Source organism: Rattus norvegicus, chromosome 6 (genome assembly GCF_021556685.1).
Source record: "Rattus norvegicus strain SHRSP/BbbUtx chromosome 6, alternate assembly SHRSP_T2T, whole genome shotgun sequence".
NCBI classification, from domain to species: domain Eukaryota; kingdom Metazoa; phylum Chordata; class Mammalia; order Rodentia; family Muridae; genus Rattus; species Rattus norvegicus.
The window spans coordinates 83,090,011-83,104,653 of record NC_141539.1 but is presented as its reverse complement, the minus strand read 5'-3'; the positions used below and the strand labels follow the sequence as shown (position 1 = coordinate 83,104,653).

At 40.9% G+C, this 14,643-nt stretch overlaps 3 protein-coding genes across 6 annotated transcripts in view; 1 reads left to right on the top strand and 2 right to left on the bottom strand.

Moving 5' to 3' along the window:
- Positions 1-298: 298 nt before the first annotated feature.
- Gemin2 (gem (nuclear organelle) associated protein 2) lies at positions 299-14,469 on the bottom strand. 4 transcript variants are annotated; one of them, XR_015622173.1, is made up of 10 exons: positions 14,254-14,429; positions 13,812-13,896; positions 10,909-10,998; positions 10,640-10,699; positions 9,613-9,742; positions 7,583-7,627; positions 6,118-6,186; positions 4,138-4,248; positions 2,267-2,325; positions 299-781 (listed from the first exon to the last, which is right to left on the bottom strand). XR_015622173.1 is itself a non-coding variant. In NM_053389.1 (10 exon segments), coding segments are annotated over 10 exon segments (810 nt in total). In that variant the 5' UTR covers positions 14,391-14,469; the 3' UTR covers positions 299-741.
- Positions 11,867-12,407, bottom strand: LOC148005262 (large ribosomal subunit protein uL24). The gene has a single exon (XM_087555091.1). The coding sequence runs from the start codon at positions 12,364-12,366 to the stop codon at positions 11,929-11,931; it is 438 nt and encodes a 145-aa protein (XP_087411217.1). The 5' UTR covers positions 12,367-12,407; the 3' UTR covers positions 11,867-11,928.
- Sec23a (SEC23 A, COPII component) overlaps positions 14,229-14,643 on the top strand; it is a 49,866-nt gene continuing 49,451 nt past the window's right edge. Inside the window, exon 1 of the mRNA XM_087554441.1 lies at positions 14,229-14,432. The gene's annotated coding sequence lies outside the window, so the exon portion shown is untranslated. The remainder of the gene's footprint in view (positions 14,433-14,643) is intronic.

The following is a 14,643-nucleotide window of genomic DNA, read 5'->3' as shown; positions in this document are numbered from 1 at the left end:
TTAGAAAAGGTTTTGGTGGGCTGGAGAGATGGCTCAGTGGTTGAGAGCGCCGACTGCTCTTCCAGAGGTCCTGAGTTCAATTCCCAGCAACCACATGGTGGCTCACAACCATCCGTAATGGGATCTGATGTCCCCTTCTGGTGTGTCTGAAGACAGCTACAGTGTACTCATATACAAAATAAATAAATAAATCTTTAGAAAAGGTTTTGGTGGTGTAATTAAACTAAGACTATTGAGTTTAAACATGAACACTGGATTACTTTTGTTAACTATGAATAGATTTGCCATTTCATCTGTATGAATTGCAACTCTAAGGACATCCATTGTCTTTTATTTTGTTTGAGTCAAGTAAAATTTGAGTAGTCAAAATACATTTCAACATAAATATATATGTATATTGTAAAAAACCAATGAAGCAGCACCAGGGGACTGTATAAAATGTCAGCAGTTTTTATGCAAGCCGCTTAAGTACTAAGTCCCACGTGGCCTATTTTCAATGCATGCAACTGAGGAAAACTGTTCCAACTGCTCATCAGATGCCAGGTGGGCTTTCCGTAGACATTTCAGACACTTAAACCAATCAAGTCTATATTTTGAATATCAACTTGAATTGCAGATTAAGATGAAACCCTTCACACAACTTGAAGAAGTGATGCACTCTGTCCTCAGGTTGGAATTATGCTTCCTCAGACTTAGGCTCCCTTCACAGAACTCTCTTCCATCCCCAGGAGGTAAGCTCTATCAAGATGGCTCATCAGCTAAATCACGTTGATCAAAATACCTAGTAAGAAAAAGAAGTCAGAGTATGCATACATATCAAGGACACCACTGACTGTGGCAGCAAAAGAGGGCTCCGACTCAAGAGAGACTAAACTACAGCACATTTACCCAGCGGGGAAACACTCAGACACATTAACAAAGGGGGTGGGGGCATGCAGACACCAAACCCAGACACTATTGCTGAAGCCAAGAAGTGCTTGCTGACAGGAGCCTGATACAGCTGTCTCCTGAGAGGCTCTGCCAGATCCTGACCAATACAGACACGGATGCTCGAAGCCAACGATCAGACTGATCCATGGACCCCAATTGAGGAGTTAGGGAAAGGACAAGGAGCTGAAGAGGCCTTATCTGGCATCAATGGGAGGGGAGGCCCTTGGTCCTGTGAAGGCTTGATGCCCCAGTGTAGAGGGATGCTAGGGCCAGGCAGGAGTGGGTGGGTGGGAGGGGGAGCACCCTCATAGAAGCAGGGTAACGTGGGATGGGATAGGGAGTTTGCAGAGGGGTAACTGGGAAAGGGGATAACATTCGAAATGTAAATAAAATACCTTATTTAAAAAAATAAAGAAAGAAATCCAACTAAAAAAAAGAAAGTAGCCACTTCCCCAAGGAGAAGGCAGTGGCAGGAACTCCCCTCGCCCCTCCAAAAAGGAGGTGGGGGAACGCTGAGTTCTTCAGTAAAGTTGCCTGGGTTTGGGTCCTATCTCTGCCATCCACTAGCAGGCAGGAAGTAGCAAAGTTACATCTTTCTGCCACAGTTTCCTCATCTCTAAACTGGAGGTATAGGATTAAATGAGTTCCTATTATTATGCACTAAGAAAACTGCTTGGTATAAAGTACCAGGAAAATTAAACATAGTTATTGTAGATCAAGAAACTAGATGTTTTGTATGTGTGTATTTTCTTCTTCTTTTTAAAGATTTATTTATTTATTATATATAGCACTCTGTCTGCAGGTATGCTTGCATGTCAGAAGAGAGCATCAGATCCCATTACAGATGGTTGTGAGCCACCATGTGGTTGCTGGGAATTGAACTCAGGACCTCTGGAAGAACGGTCAGTGCTCTTAACCCCTGAGCCATCTCTGCAGCCCTTGTGTGTGTTTTCACAAAGCATGCTGTATTTAGTTATACATATTAGGAAGCTTTAGAGCAAGACAAAACCAAACCGAAATAACCCCCAAACAAAGCTCATTAGAGCAAAGCCTGTCCAGGAAGAGATAAAATAAATGTGTGCCTCTGCTTAGAGAATCTATTTTCAAATAAATTAAAATTCAGCAGGAACTCTGATATAATGGAATGGAGATACAGTTTAGTTGGAGACTCCCTGCCTGACATGTTCCTTTCATCCAGTACAGATTAAAAGAAAAAAAGGAAGTGAAATCAAACATATTAGGTAAAAATGTACAGCAAATGAAAATGAATACAGCATTAAATATGATCTGCCTTTAACTGAGAACAAGGAACATGAAGTGGAATTTCTTAATTCACCTGCTAACTAAGCAGATCAGCAGATTCAAAGCTGGAACTCTTTCATCGTCTTTACTGCCCTGAAAAAGAGAAAAAGGCTAGTTTTACTTTCTTCTTAACCATTTTCACAAGTTTCCTCTTAAAGAAAATTCGAAACTTGTATTAGGTAACAGTCATCATCACATGGAGATAACCCACCAAGGTGATTCATGTCTTAGATTAGAGATTGGGAAGCAGAGGCAAGTGGATCTCTGTGAGTTTAAAGTCAGCCTTCTCCCCGAAATGGACAGACAGAACATGAGAACATTAGGTTATTTATTTATTTACTTACTTTTGAGACAAAGTCTCACTGTTGACTACTGGCTGGCCAGGAACTTCCTATGTAGACTGGACTGTCCTAATATTCACACATCTGCCTGCTTTACCTCCTGACTGCTGGGATTAAAGGCATGTGCCACTACCCCTGGCCCATCTTTTATTTATAAAATTAAAAATATAAATACATCACTTTCCCAGGTCCCGAATTTCCTCCCTCCAATCTAGCTCTCTCAAAATCATGGCCCCCTTTCCGTTTTACAGACACACACTCTCACACACTCTTAAATATATAATCTGTTCAGTCCATATTTGATTACTTGTACGCATATGATTTTAGGGCTGACCACTTAGTGTTAGATAACCAATTTGGAGGGCTCCAGATAGCAGGGTTTATTAGTTACTTATAGGAGACCCCTTGTTTTGTTCTGGGGCAAGGTTTCATGTAGCCCAGCTGGGCCTTAAAATTCCAAAGTAGTCCACAGGCTGTCCTTGATCCTCCTGCCTCCGCCTTCTGACAGGTTTGGGGTCCCAAGCTTGAAATAAGCAGCACTGTGTTTAGAACCTTGGGCTTCATGCATGCCAGGTGAGCACTGTAATTAACATGCTACAGCCCCAGCTGCAATCTCTTTTTTAATTATGTGTGTGTGTGTGTGTGTGTGTGTGTGTGTGTGTGTGTGTGTGTATCAAACTCAGATCACCAGCATCAGGTCATTATTTAAAGAACGATGCTGTTCGGAAGGGGTAATAATTAATGCTTTTATGGGCCCTACAACAGAGAGAGGGCTGATATAAAGTGAGTTTGTCACTTCCCTCCCGACACCAGCCAGGAATTGCTGTTGACTTACTCCTGGCAGGTCATTTTCCCTCATATATTATATAATGGGAAGGTAGAGCAGATGGGGCCTTTGAGCTTGGATTTTGAGCTCTGAACACTGAACTAAAATCAATTTTTTTATAGGCTGGACAGAGTGCTTTCCTAGCATATTTGAGGTCCTGATTTAATTCCTCTGTGCTTATAAACAGCAGCTTCAGGTATTTTGCTACAACAACACAAAATAAACCTAGAGAAGGATGGAAATCATAAGTATCAGAACCAATGAGAGGGATCTAGTCGTGTTAGATCTTGTCTGCACCTTCAGACTTCCTTTGCCTGAGGGAACGAAATTCATTATACTCCCCCCCACCCCATATTATTTTCTTGAGATAAGGTTCTTATTATGTAGTCTTGGTTGGCCTTACAGAGACGTCTCTGCCTTCTAAGTGCCAGGATTAAAGGTGCACACCACCATGCTTGGCCTCCCACAACCCTTTTTTTTTTTTTTTTTTTTTTTACAGAGGGTCTTTTATATATAGCCCAGGTTGGGCTTGAACTGCAATACTCCTTTTTCTACCTCCTAGATGCTGGGATTACAGTCGTGTGTCACTATATCTGGTTTCACTATTTAATGTACTCTCAGTTTTTTTGTTTCTGTAGACTCTTTAATCCCAATTAATAACATATTCCACATTTTTCTATCTCATATGTTTTCTTTTCTACCATAGTAGGCAGACTCTGAAATAGTACAAGAACTCACCACCAGGAGCCTCACTTCAGAACACCTTCTGGCAAGCTGTCGAATCAGTGAGTGAGCCTCAGGTAGCAAAGGTTTCTCAAGACAAGCCAACAAAGCATAGAACCATCTTCCCTGAGTAAAAATGTAGGACGTAATGAACAGACAAATAATGAAGCACCCATTTATTTTGTTTTTCTAAATGCCGATGCTGTTGCCTGCTCACATGCTATGAATGAATCAAGACAGTGTGCAGAGAGGCAAATGCTCTTCTGTTTCTAACCACAGACCCAGGCCACTACAGTCTTCACAATATTTCCTGATTCCCAATGAACTCATTTCTGATATTTGTACTACAGTTGAGCTCCTCCCACCCCCTTTTTGAGATGGGGTCTTACTGTGTGGCCCTGGCTGGCCTGAAACTCACAGAAATGTATTTGTTCTGTCTCATGAATGTTGGGAGTAAAGGGGTGCACATCATGCCTTGTCCTGAGGTTCTCACTTATAAACAAAAATCTTTTTTGTTTTTTGAGACAGAGTTTCATTATGTATCTCTGGCTGGCCTCCAGCTCAGAGAGATGCTTGTCCCTGTCTCTAGCGTGCTATGATTAAAGATGTATAAAGCCAAAGGTATATAAGCAAATGCTCAACTGCTAGATTTGGTAGATTTGTAGTGCTAGTCATTTGGGAGGTTGAGACAGGAGGTCTACAAGTTCAAGGCCAGCCTGACCAACTTAATGAGACTGTGTCTCAAAATAAAATAGTAAACAGAGGGCTGAGGGTACAACTCATTGTAAAGCACTTGCTACTCCCTTCATGATGCTCTGTCTAATCAAAGTCCAAGAACAGTGGAGCCAGGCAGCATAGGAATAAGGACCCCAAAACTGGGCCAAAGTGAATGCCCCTTTCCCTAATAACAGTTTACACAGAAAAATGTTAAGAATATTAAGACAACAGAAAGAAACATATCTTCAGTCTTTGTCATTTAGATAAAATTTCTGATTTTTGAAATGTTTGGAATTCAGGATGTTACAATATATATAAAACAATTAAACTATGTGAAAGACAGGTCTGACCCTAGAGGGCAAAATCAATAACATTGATTTTAATGTGTATTATCTCATGAAAAAACATATGCTTAAAACTTGTTTTTACTGAGTCTGGGCCTACTTTGTAGCCTTAGCTGGCCTTACGCTTGCTATGTAGCCCAGGCTGGCCTTGAACTCACAAGTGATGTGCCTGCCTTTGCCGACCCAGTCCTAGGATTGGAGGTAAGTGCTACTATGCCTGACTGATGTAAGAGTCTCTCAAAAAAGACCACACCCAGGTTCCTGGTATGCCTTAATTTTCTTTAGAAAGTTTTTTCCCTTAATCCCTGTGCTTAAATTTTCTATTAAATTGTCCTTAACAAACTCCAACGACACTTTATTTTTAAAAAATGGCTCAAAGGAATGAAAAATCCCCAAATGAAGATATAGTGTTAAAGTGTGAGCTCTGTCTCTGACAGACTGACTGTGACTATAAACAATGTAAACTCAGCTGTATTTTAACTCTCTTACTGTAAAATGGAGCCGACAGCTCATACACTCTTAGAGTTAGTGAGGAAGTGTCTAACATGGTGGCAGAATGATGCACGCAGGGCAGGGCTTGCTACCGTTGTTTGTACCTGATTATCCTTTGAGACAGCATCTTTGTCTGCAGCCTCGGATGAGCTGCAGTTCACTGTGTAGCTGAGGCTGCACTTACACTCTTGTGTCTGACTCTTGAGAACTCCAGTTTACAGAGAGATACCATTGCACTCCCAGGCTCAAGAGGAAAGTATATTGATTTATCTTCTGGTGTAAGGTCCTTATTTATAGATAATATTTGGATTTTTTTATGCAGAACACACGAATATTTATATGTGTGTGCACATGCACATATGTAAGCATAAAAACTGCAGCCACACCTCACATAAATAAACATAATTTTGCCTGCATAAATGAAAAGAAGATGTAATCTTACCAATTCTGGAGTAAAATCTCTTTCTCCAAACCAATTACTTAGATATTCCAAGACACTAGTAATGGTTGCCTTAAAAAAGAGAAGGGGGGAGAGGGTAGAGTGGGTAGAGCAGGGCAGGAAACAGTGACATTAGAGGTAAACACTGAGGCGTTCAACATGAGTTCCATCGTCTGTGGTTGAAAAGCAGCTCTTAGGGTTAGCACAGCTTTGTTCTCGACACCAAGCAATGAGTAATCTCATTACATGGCTCGCAGCTTGCACATGGCCTTTTGTTTTGTTTCTTGAAACAGTGTCTCACTATGTAGCCCTGGCCTGCTTGAACTCATCATGTGGAGCAGGCTGGCCTTCCTGTGGCTATCCTTCTGCCTCTGCTTCCTGAGGGCCACCATTTATAGGCATGAATCTGCATACATGGCTAGAAAGTCTTTTTCCTTTTCTTTTTTTAAGTTTTTTTTTTTTTTAATTTACTTTATGTATGAGTATACTGTTGCTGTCTTCAGACACACCAGAAGAGGGCATCAGATCCCATTACAGATAGTTGTGAGCCACCATGTGGTTGCTGGGAATTGAACTCAGGACCTCTGGAAAAGCAGCCAGTGCTCTTAACCTCTGAGCCATCTCTCCAGCCCTAGAAAGTCTTTTACGAGAACTATTTTTATACTCTTAAGTATCAACTTAAACTTTAAATCTTAGGCTTAAAAATTAGTTTGAAACTAATGAAAAATTTCAAATATTCCTACAAAAAGAGCCTTGTTTACTTGCCAATTCATATTAAGTTGAAAACCAAATCTAAAGAGAAGCAAACTTGGCTAGAGAAGGATGTTTTAAACTACAGAAATGAAACTATCAATGTAACAGGGCGCTTTAGACTTTGGCTGTAACTACCAGCTTCTTTCCTTTCGTTCTCTCTACAGAGCCCTTGCTATGTTGGAGACTGATATGTAGATCAGGTTGGCCTCAAAGTCAAGAGATCCACATGCCTTTGACTCTTGTGTGGTGGGATTAAAGACATGCACTGACTGGCGGTTTCTTTGCTCCACAATAAAAAGTCTCTTTTCCTAAAAGACTAAAGAATGAAATCCCACTTGTTTTCCCCCTTTGGTCCAATAAGTTCTGTATTTCAGTCTCCACAAACTACAAGCTGAGGCAGGCCCTTTACAACTAGAACGGTGTCCTGGCCTTAACTATTACATTTTAGATGCAGACTTAGCACTTAGAACTGAAATGCACACAAATGAATACTTAGCACCATGCCAGCACCACAAACTCCACTGTCAGGGGATCCTGCTACTCGATAAAATTCTGTTTCCTCAGCTATAAAACACAGCTATTAACACTAATTTCCTACACTGGATTGTAATCATAATCACTGCAGGCCTAGGACAAGGCTGTAAACACTGGGTAAATAGATTCGACCTTTCATATACACTGTAAGCAAAAGACTGTATTATTTGATGACATTTACCTGATTCATTCTGCTTACAATACTCAGCAAGGGAGGAAAACCAACCTGAAAGAAGAAAAAAAAAAAAAAGATAGATTTACTAAATGACAACACGAGCAGGGCTTCATTTGCTTCTGTGCAAACTGGTACATTTCTTGCCAGATAGGGAAGTCCAAGGGCTAGGGATCTAGCTCTTCGATAGAGCACTCGGTGAGTGTGTGTTAGGAACCCAGCTTAAGTCTCGGTACTGTGGGGAAAGGGAAAACAAACAAACAAACAAACAAACAAACAAGAGGAAGAGTGGCTGGAGAGTGGCTCAGCAGTGAATGGTATTTGCTGACCCAAGTTCAGTTCCCTGCACCCATACAGGTAGCTCTCCATCACCTGAAACACCAGTTCCTCGATCTGATGCCCATCTAGCTTCTATGGACACCAGGCGTGTGCGCTTGTGTCCTCACTCACTGACCTCACTCCTTGTAGAACTGGTACTGACTTGGCTTGCTACTGTAGAATATATAAAACTCCCTCAAGTGAAAAAAGTTAATGTTTTCAAGTAGCATTTTTTAAAATTTTACTTTATTAAAATCATATCCTTAGCAGGCATAGTGGTACACATTTGTAATCTTAGCACTCAGTACTTGTGAGACTGAGGCAGGAGGATCACTGAGTGATTTTTTAAGTTTTCTGTACATCTGTGAGTGTGTGTGTGTGTGTGTGTGTGTGTGTGTGTGTGTGTCCTTCCACCAAGTGGGTTCTGGTGATTGAACTCAAGTTGTCAGGCTTGAAGGCACTGAGCCATCTGCTGGCAGTTACAATGGGTTTGATGGGAACACCGTCAAACTTACAGGCAGGCAACTGTGAAGAACAAGAAGTCAGCCACGAAGTGTATGACTATAGGAGCTATGCACATGGTTTGGGTGTAGTATCATGAGGATTTGAACTTGGGTCATCCTGGGCTACACAGTGACTTCCAGGCCAGCCTGGGTAAGACTGTCTCAATGTCCTTCACAAAGTCACTAAAAACTTAAATGTACTCTCAAGATTTCATGTGAAAAACAAGTATTAGCTACTCTAAAAACCTCCTAGTTGGGCCAGGTATGGCGGTGCACTCCTTTACTTCCAGCACTCAGGAAACAGAGGCAGGAGGATCTCTGTGAGTTGGAGGCCAGCCTGGGTTACACAAGGAGTTCTAGGCCAGCTAGGGTTACACAGTGAGTCCCTATCTGACAATAAGCCAGCAAAACACAAAACAAAACAAAAACAAGAGTTTTCTAATTATCATGCGTACTTTTGCTTCTGACTACTTATAACTTAATAGTTAATCCATGCTCAATAATTTTAACAACAAAGCAAAACAAAACCCTAAAGTGACTCTTGAGAAGTTCACACCCATGTTCTAGCGTGTGTATTCTGAGTGCCTCTTTCTCCACTAGCCTTTGCTCTTCGAATTCATATTAAAATGTTACTAATTCCCAACCCTGCTAATTCCCAAATCAAAATAAACAAAGCGGCAAGCCCTGATCCTAGGTAGACAGGACAATAGACACTCGTGACCCCAGCTACGCAAATGACTCCGGTGGGAAGAAGGGGGTGGCAAGGCCATCCCAGGCAAGGAGACCCTGTCCCAAAATAATGCAAACAAACAAACAAACAAACAAACAAACAAAAAAACCCTTCACTAATGGAATATCTTTTAATTCATAAGATTATTATGACCTAAGTGAGAGCTTGGCAGGCATTCCCTATACAGAACTGGACAGTATTTAATCTTGCCAGTCACACATCATCGCAGTCATACTTGGCTTGCTTTCTCTTCCTAGACAGGGTTTCTCTGTGGATCAGGCTATGTCGCAACTCACAGAGATCTACCTGCCTCTGACTCCCAAGTGCTGGGGTTCGGCTTTGTTTCTCACGACCTGTGAAAGAGCAAGGGACTCTCAGGTCGTGAGGTGCGCACAGCAGGTTGTGGTCTGAATTAGGAAGAGGCTGTGAACTGATCGTTCCAATATCCTAATACATGTCTGCATGTCTGTGTCACTTCATGTGTTTACCTATGTCATCACCTACTTGTACATAATCAACCCCAGGGCTTTCGTCTGTAGATGGTCCAGTAGCCCCTTCAGCACATAATCTTTCACCCAGACAAAATTTTTTCCAGCCTTCTTCATCTTCAGATTTTGGCTGAAAGAAAAAAAAAACCTTATTTCTATTTAGTTATTTTTATATTTAACAGTAAAAAACACAAAACAAAACAAAAAACAAACACACAAACAAAATCACAAGGCCAAAGATGTCACTGAAGGGTACTTCAAATGCAAGAAATAAACAAATAAAAATTTTGGCTCATTTAAAAAGAAAAAAGTGAAGGTTTCATATATCCTGACTATCCCAATACAAAGACATGGTGCTAGGGAAGGATATAAGTGTGTATGCTGCACTCCCAATTCCTATGCTGAAGCTCTCATCGCCAGAACTGTAGGCTGTGACTGTCTCTGGAGACATGACCTTTTAAAAGTGAAGTCTAATCCAATTTGATGGCCTCTTTCCAAAGACCAAAAGTCATTTCTATTATTCTATTTATTTCTATTATTCATTTGTGCATGTATATGGAGAATAACTATTACGAGGCAATAATACCCAGGAATACTTTCTAACTTCTTAGCCTTATTTAATCATTTTGCTATTACTGATAAAACAGTTAATACTCTATTTTGATCCTGACAACTTTCATATACTACAAATCTCTCAGGATAAGTTGGATTAAAACAGTCATGGGCCAGGCTTGGTGGTGCATGCCTTTAATCCCAGCACTCCAGAGGCAAAGCAGGTGGATCCCCGTGTCTGATTAGCCTGGCTACAAAATCAGTTTCTATATCACCAGCTAGGGTGATATAGAGAAAAGCCAAAACCATGAAACTGGCTCAGAGTACTACTGTATCAAACTGATAAATTCACATAACGGAATATGAAGGAAAATTAAAAACAACAGGAACTAAGCAATTAACCCTTTAATGATTGGACTATGGATGATTTCACACAAGTACACACTGGCCAATGTAAGCCAAGAAAATCACATACCATTGTCACATTACTATCCAACTGTTGAGATTTCCAGTGATTTCTATGCTTGTGCACACTCTAAAGGAAAAAAAATGAATGATCTTCAAAGAATGAAAAACTAAAAAGTTTTTGTATAAAATTTTAAACATCCATAGAAAATATATAGCAATATATAAGGATGAGAACAATTTGGTAACTCATTCATAAATCTTTGTGTATTTATAATTTTCCTAATCAGTCTAAGAACAGACATTAAGGAGATTAATTTCACCGAGAGGGGCACTTGCCTGTCGAACACTCGAAAACTGTATCACTTGTTGCTGCTGCCACTGCAGTGTTGGGGAATAACCTTCAGGGGCAGGGTGGCATCCCGAAAGCTGGAAGTCAGCCCACAAACATAGAGTCAATGTTAGTGTTGTAACTAGAATCTATGCCTCTGCAGAAGTAGAGTAAAAATGCTTCAGTGAATGAGAAGATTATTTTAGAAAATAAAGGTACATTGTATCAGAGCTGAAAAGTTCACTTTACAGTCTATGGAACAGTTAATAAAAGAGACCCTTTGTCATTTTATAAAAAAAAGACTAGATGATTATGGGTAATGTTCCTATGAAATCTAAGTGCTATGAACCTGAAGAATTTAACTGTTTTGTTTTTTTTTCTGAGACAGTGTTTCTCTGTGGAGCCTTGGATAGCTGGATCTCACTCAGATCACTTGATGAGGATGGCCTCAAACTAACAGAGATCAACCTACCTTGGTCTCCCAAATGCTGGGATTAAAGGTATGTGCCACGAAGGATAGAACCTAATTCTGTTATTCTATAATAGTGAAGAGAAATAAAAACAGAGATATGCCCTAAATACAGAATTTGGGGATGGGCAAAACATACCCAGTAACTTAAAGACGAGTGAAAAGGTGAACTTGATTTCTTTTACTTTGTTGAGGGGTGACTGGCATGGTAACCACTGCAAACAAGGTGCTAAATACTCTACATGCCTAGTCTTATTTTTATTTTCTAAAACAGCACACAGTTAACAAACGATCAGGTGTTGAGCTGGAGAGATGGCTCAGCAGTTAAGAGCACTGGTTATTCTTCCAGAGGTCCTTAGTTCAAATCCCAGCAACCACATGGTGGTTCATGACCATCTATAAAGGTATCCGATGCCCTCTTCTGGCATGCAGGTTTACATGCAGTAGAGCACTTATACACAAAATAAAGAAGAAAATAGAAATAAGTCTAAAAAAAGTTTTTTTTTTTTTTTTTTTTTTTTACTTAAGCAGTCTTTAATGAAAACTGGGCATGACATTTCTACTCCTGCATCTTCTCGATAGTTTCTTCCTTGTATTTGCCCTTCTCCTTTCCTACTTGCCGGGACTTGGCTTTCCTCTCCAGGATCTTCTTGCGGTCCTTGTCCAGCTTTAGCCTGGTGATAACCACCTTGCTGGGGTGGATGCCCACATGGACAGTTGTGCCGTTAGCCTTCTCTCGCTGGACTCGCTCAATGTAGATGACGTATTTCTTCCTGTACACTTGGACCACTTTGCCAATCTGCTGGCCTTTGTAGTGTCCTCGAACAACCTGAACTTCGTCGTCCTTTCGAATGGGCATAGACCGAACATTATACTTCTGTCTCAGTTCTTTGGAAAGCGGAGAAGACATGATCTTCCTCCGAATGTGAGATGGTGCATTGAAATGCCGTTTGCGGTTCTTGCTTCGGTCAGAAGTCACGAAGGGATTGAACTTCATTTTGGCGGCTGCAATCCAGCGATGGCCGCAAAAGGAAAGAGATCTACCAAAAGTTTTTTTTTTTTTTTTTAAATAACACAAATAATCAGGTATTACCTTCTAACAAAACTCAGTGGGGTAAATTTGAAAAGAACCAAGTATGCATGAAATCATGAGCCATCTAGTAAAAGGTGTAATGTTATATAAAACCTTATAGTGCATGAGTTAAAAATATCCTAATTATAAACATTAATTATTAAAACCCTTCGGGAACAAGAAAAACGTGACTGCAGGTTAAATTAATCTTCTCTGAGGAAATACACTCACATTCATGAAATTTTTTTTTCCTAAGATAGGGTCTCCTGGAAATCACTATTTAGACTGAGCTATCCTTGAACTTACAGAGACCTGCCAGTCTCGGATTCACCAGTGCTGGTGTTAAAAACATGAACTACCATCAATGGATGAGATTTTTTTTTTTACTAATAAGTTTTATTTACTCTATCTGTATGAATGTTTTGTCTGTATGCATGTCTGTGCATTATGTGCATGCCTGGTACCTAATAAGGTGTAAAGAGAGCATCAGATCCCTTGGAACTAGAGCTAGAGATGGTTGTGAGCCACCATCTGGTGCTCGGAATTGAACCTGCATCGTCTGGAAGAACACCCAGTGCTCTTAACCACTGGGCCATCTCTCTAGTCCTGTAGTTTTGACTACTGAGTGCCACTTATTTTTCTCATGCGATGAGCAAATGATGTAATTATTTGGTTATTTTTGTGCACTTCAGGAAACTGATACTGTATAAACAAAGGGAACTTTCCCTTTTTCTTTGAGATGAGGATCTTATATATTCTGGGGGAGCCTGGAACCTTCTATATAGTTAAGAATGATCTGGACCTCCTGACCCTTTTTTCTCTACCTCCAAGTGCTAGGATTACAGGCGTGCTTACCAACATGTCTGGTCTGTAGGGACCTTTTCTTTATTGTTCTGTTGTGTTCCTAGTGCCCAGCACAACCTAACTACTTAATAAAAGTGTGCTGCATATGCAAATGACTAAAGAGCATGGACAGAAAGGATAGAAAAATGCTAAGACATTTGTGCTTCCATTCTGAGACAACAATACCAGGTCAAATTGAGAAAGTGCACAATGCACCAGCTTGAAAATAACTATAAAGGTCAATCCAGAAAAAAAATTATTTATTGATTTATAAAGGTCAATATTAGTACGCAATTGAAGTACTTTTTTTGCGGTGGGGGAGGTAATCTTTTAAATGATACACACATTTTTCAATGCAGGCTGGCCTCCAAACCAAAATGCTCCTGCATTAACTTCCAAGTAGTGTCTAACTTTGTAAGGAGCAATTTAATCTTACACACACACTGATATTCTTGATATGATAGGAAAAGTCTTGTGTATGTGTGTTTGTGTGGTTAAAAGATTCCCAGGTGGTTAGTAAAACTCACAGAAACATTCACACTTTGCTTCCTTTTCAACTTCTTTGGGTCAATCTGGGCTACCACAACATCTGGACACTGGGCTGCTTCGATCCTACAAGTAAGTAATACATATATGATACTTATTATTTCGCTTTATAGAATAGATGCATTTTACCTCATTATTAAATGGGAAATAAAGTTCAAGCTTCCAATGAAAGAACAAAACGCCTGACACCTGGATTAAAAGCAAAGAAATTTAAGAGCACACGTCTTAACGTGCAATCAAGTTCAAAAAATATTTGCCAACCGTAGGGTGTAATACAGGGATCTTAAATTTCCCGGACCTCCCGCAAGATAGGAACCCAAACAGAGGAGGGACTGTCACACACCGAGAGTCAAGCGAGGCACCAGGGTTATACCCAGGGGCACCACAACAACCAGCTCACTCGCACAGGGCAAAATCACTCACTGCACCCTCCTCAGGTATTCCTGAGGCGTCCTGGGGGGTACCGAGGGATCGAAACCTTCCGTCAAGTCACAGGGCTCCACAGGTAACAACCGTGGCATCAACTCTTCCACCGCAGACTCGGCTGGAACCCACGCCATGGTATTTACTCCCGCCAGTCTCTATTGGCGCCTGTACCCAAGGTAGGTACCGCGCAGGCGCTCAAGCGCCCTCCGTCGCGGCCACCCGCCACAGGCGTAAGGAGTCGGAGCAACATGCTAGTTGCGTCAAGCTTATGGCTCCGGTGGTAGAATGTAGCGCGCGAGAATAATTCCTGGCAGAAGTGGTTCCTAGTTTCTGGTCGTTTTACCTAACTCCATTTTCTCTTCTAAAGCTTGGATAGGGGGCAGGGAC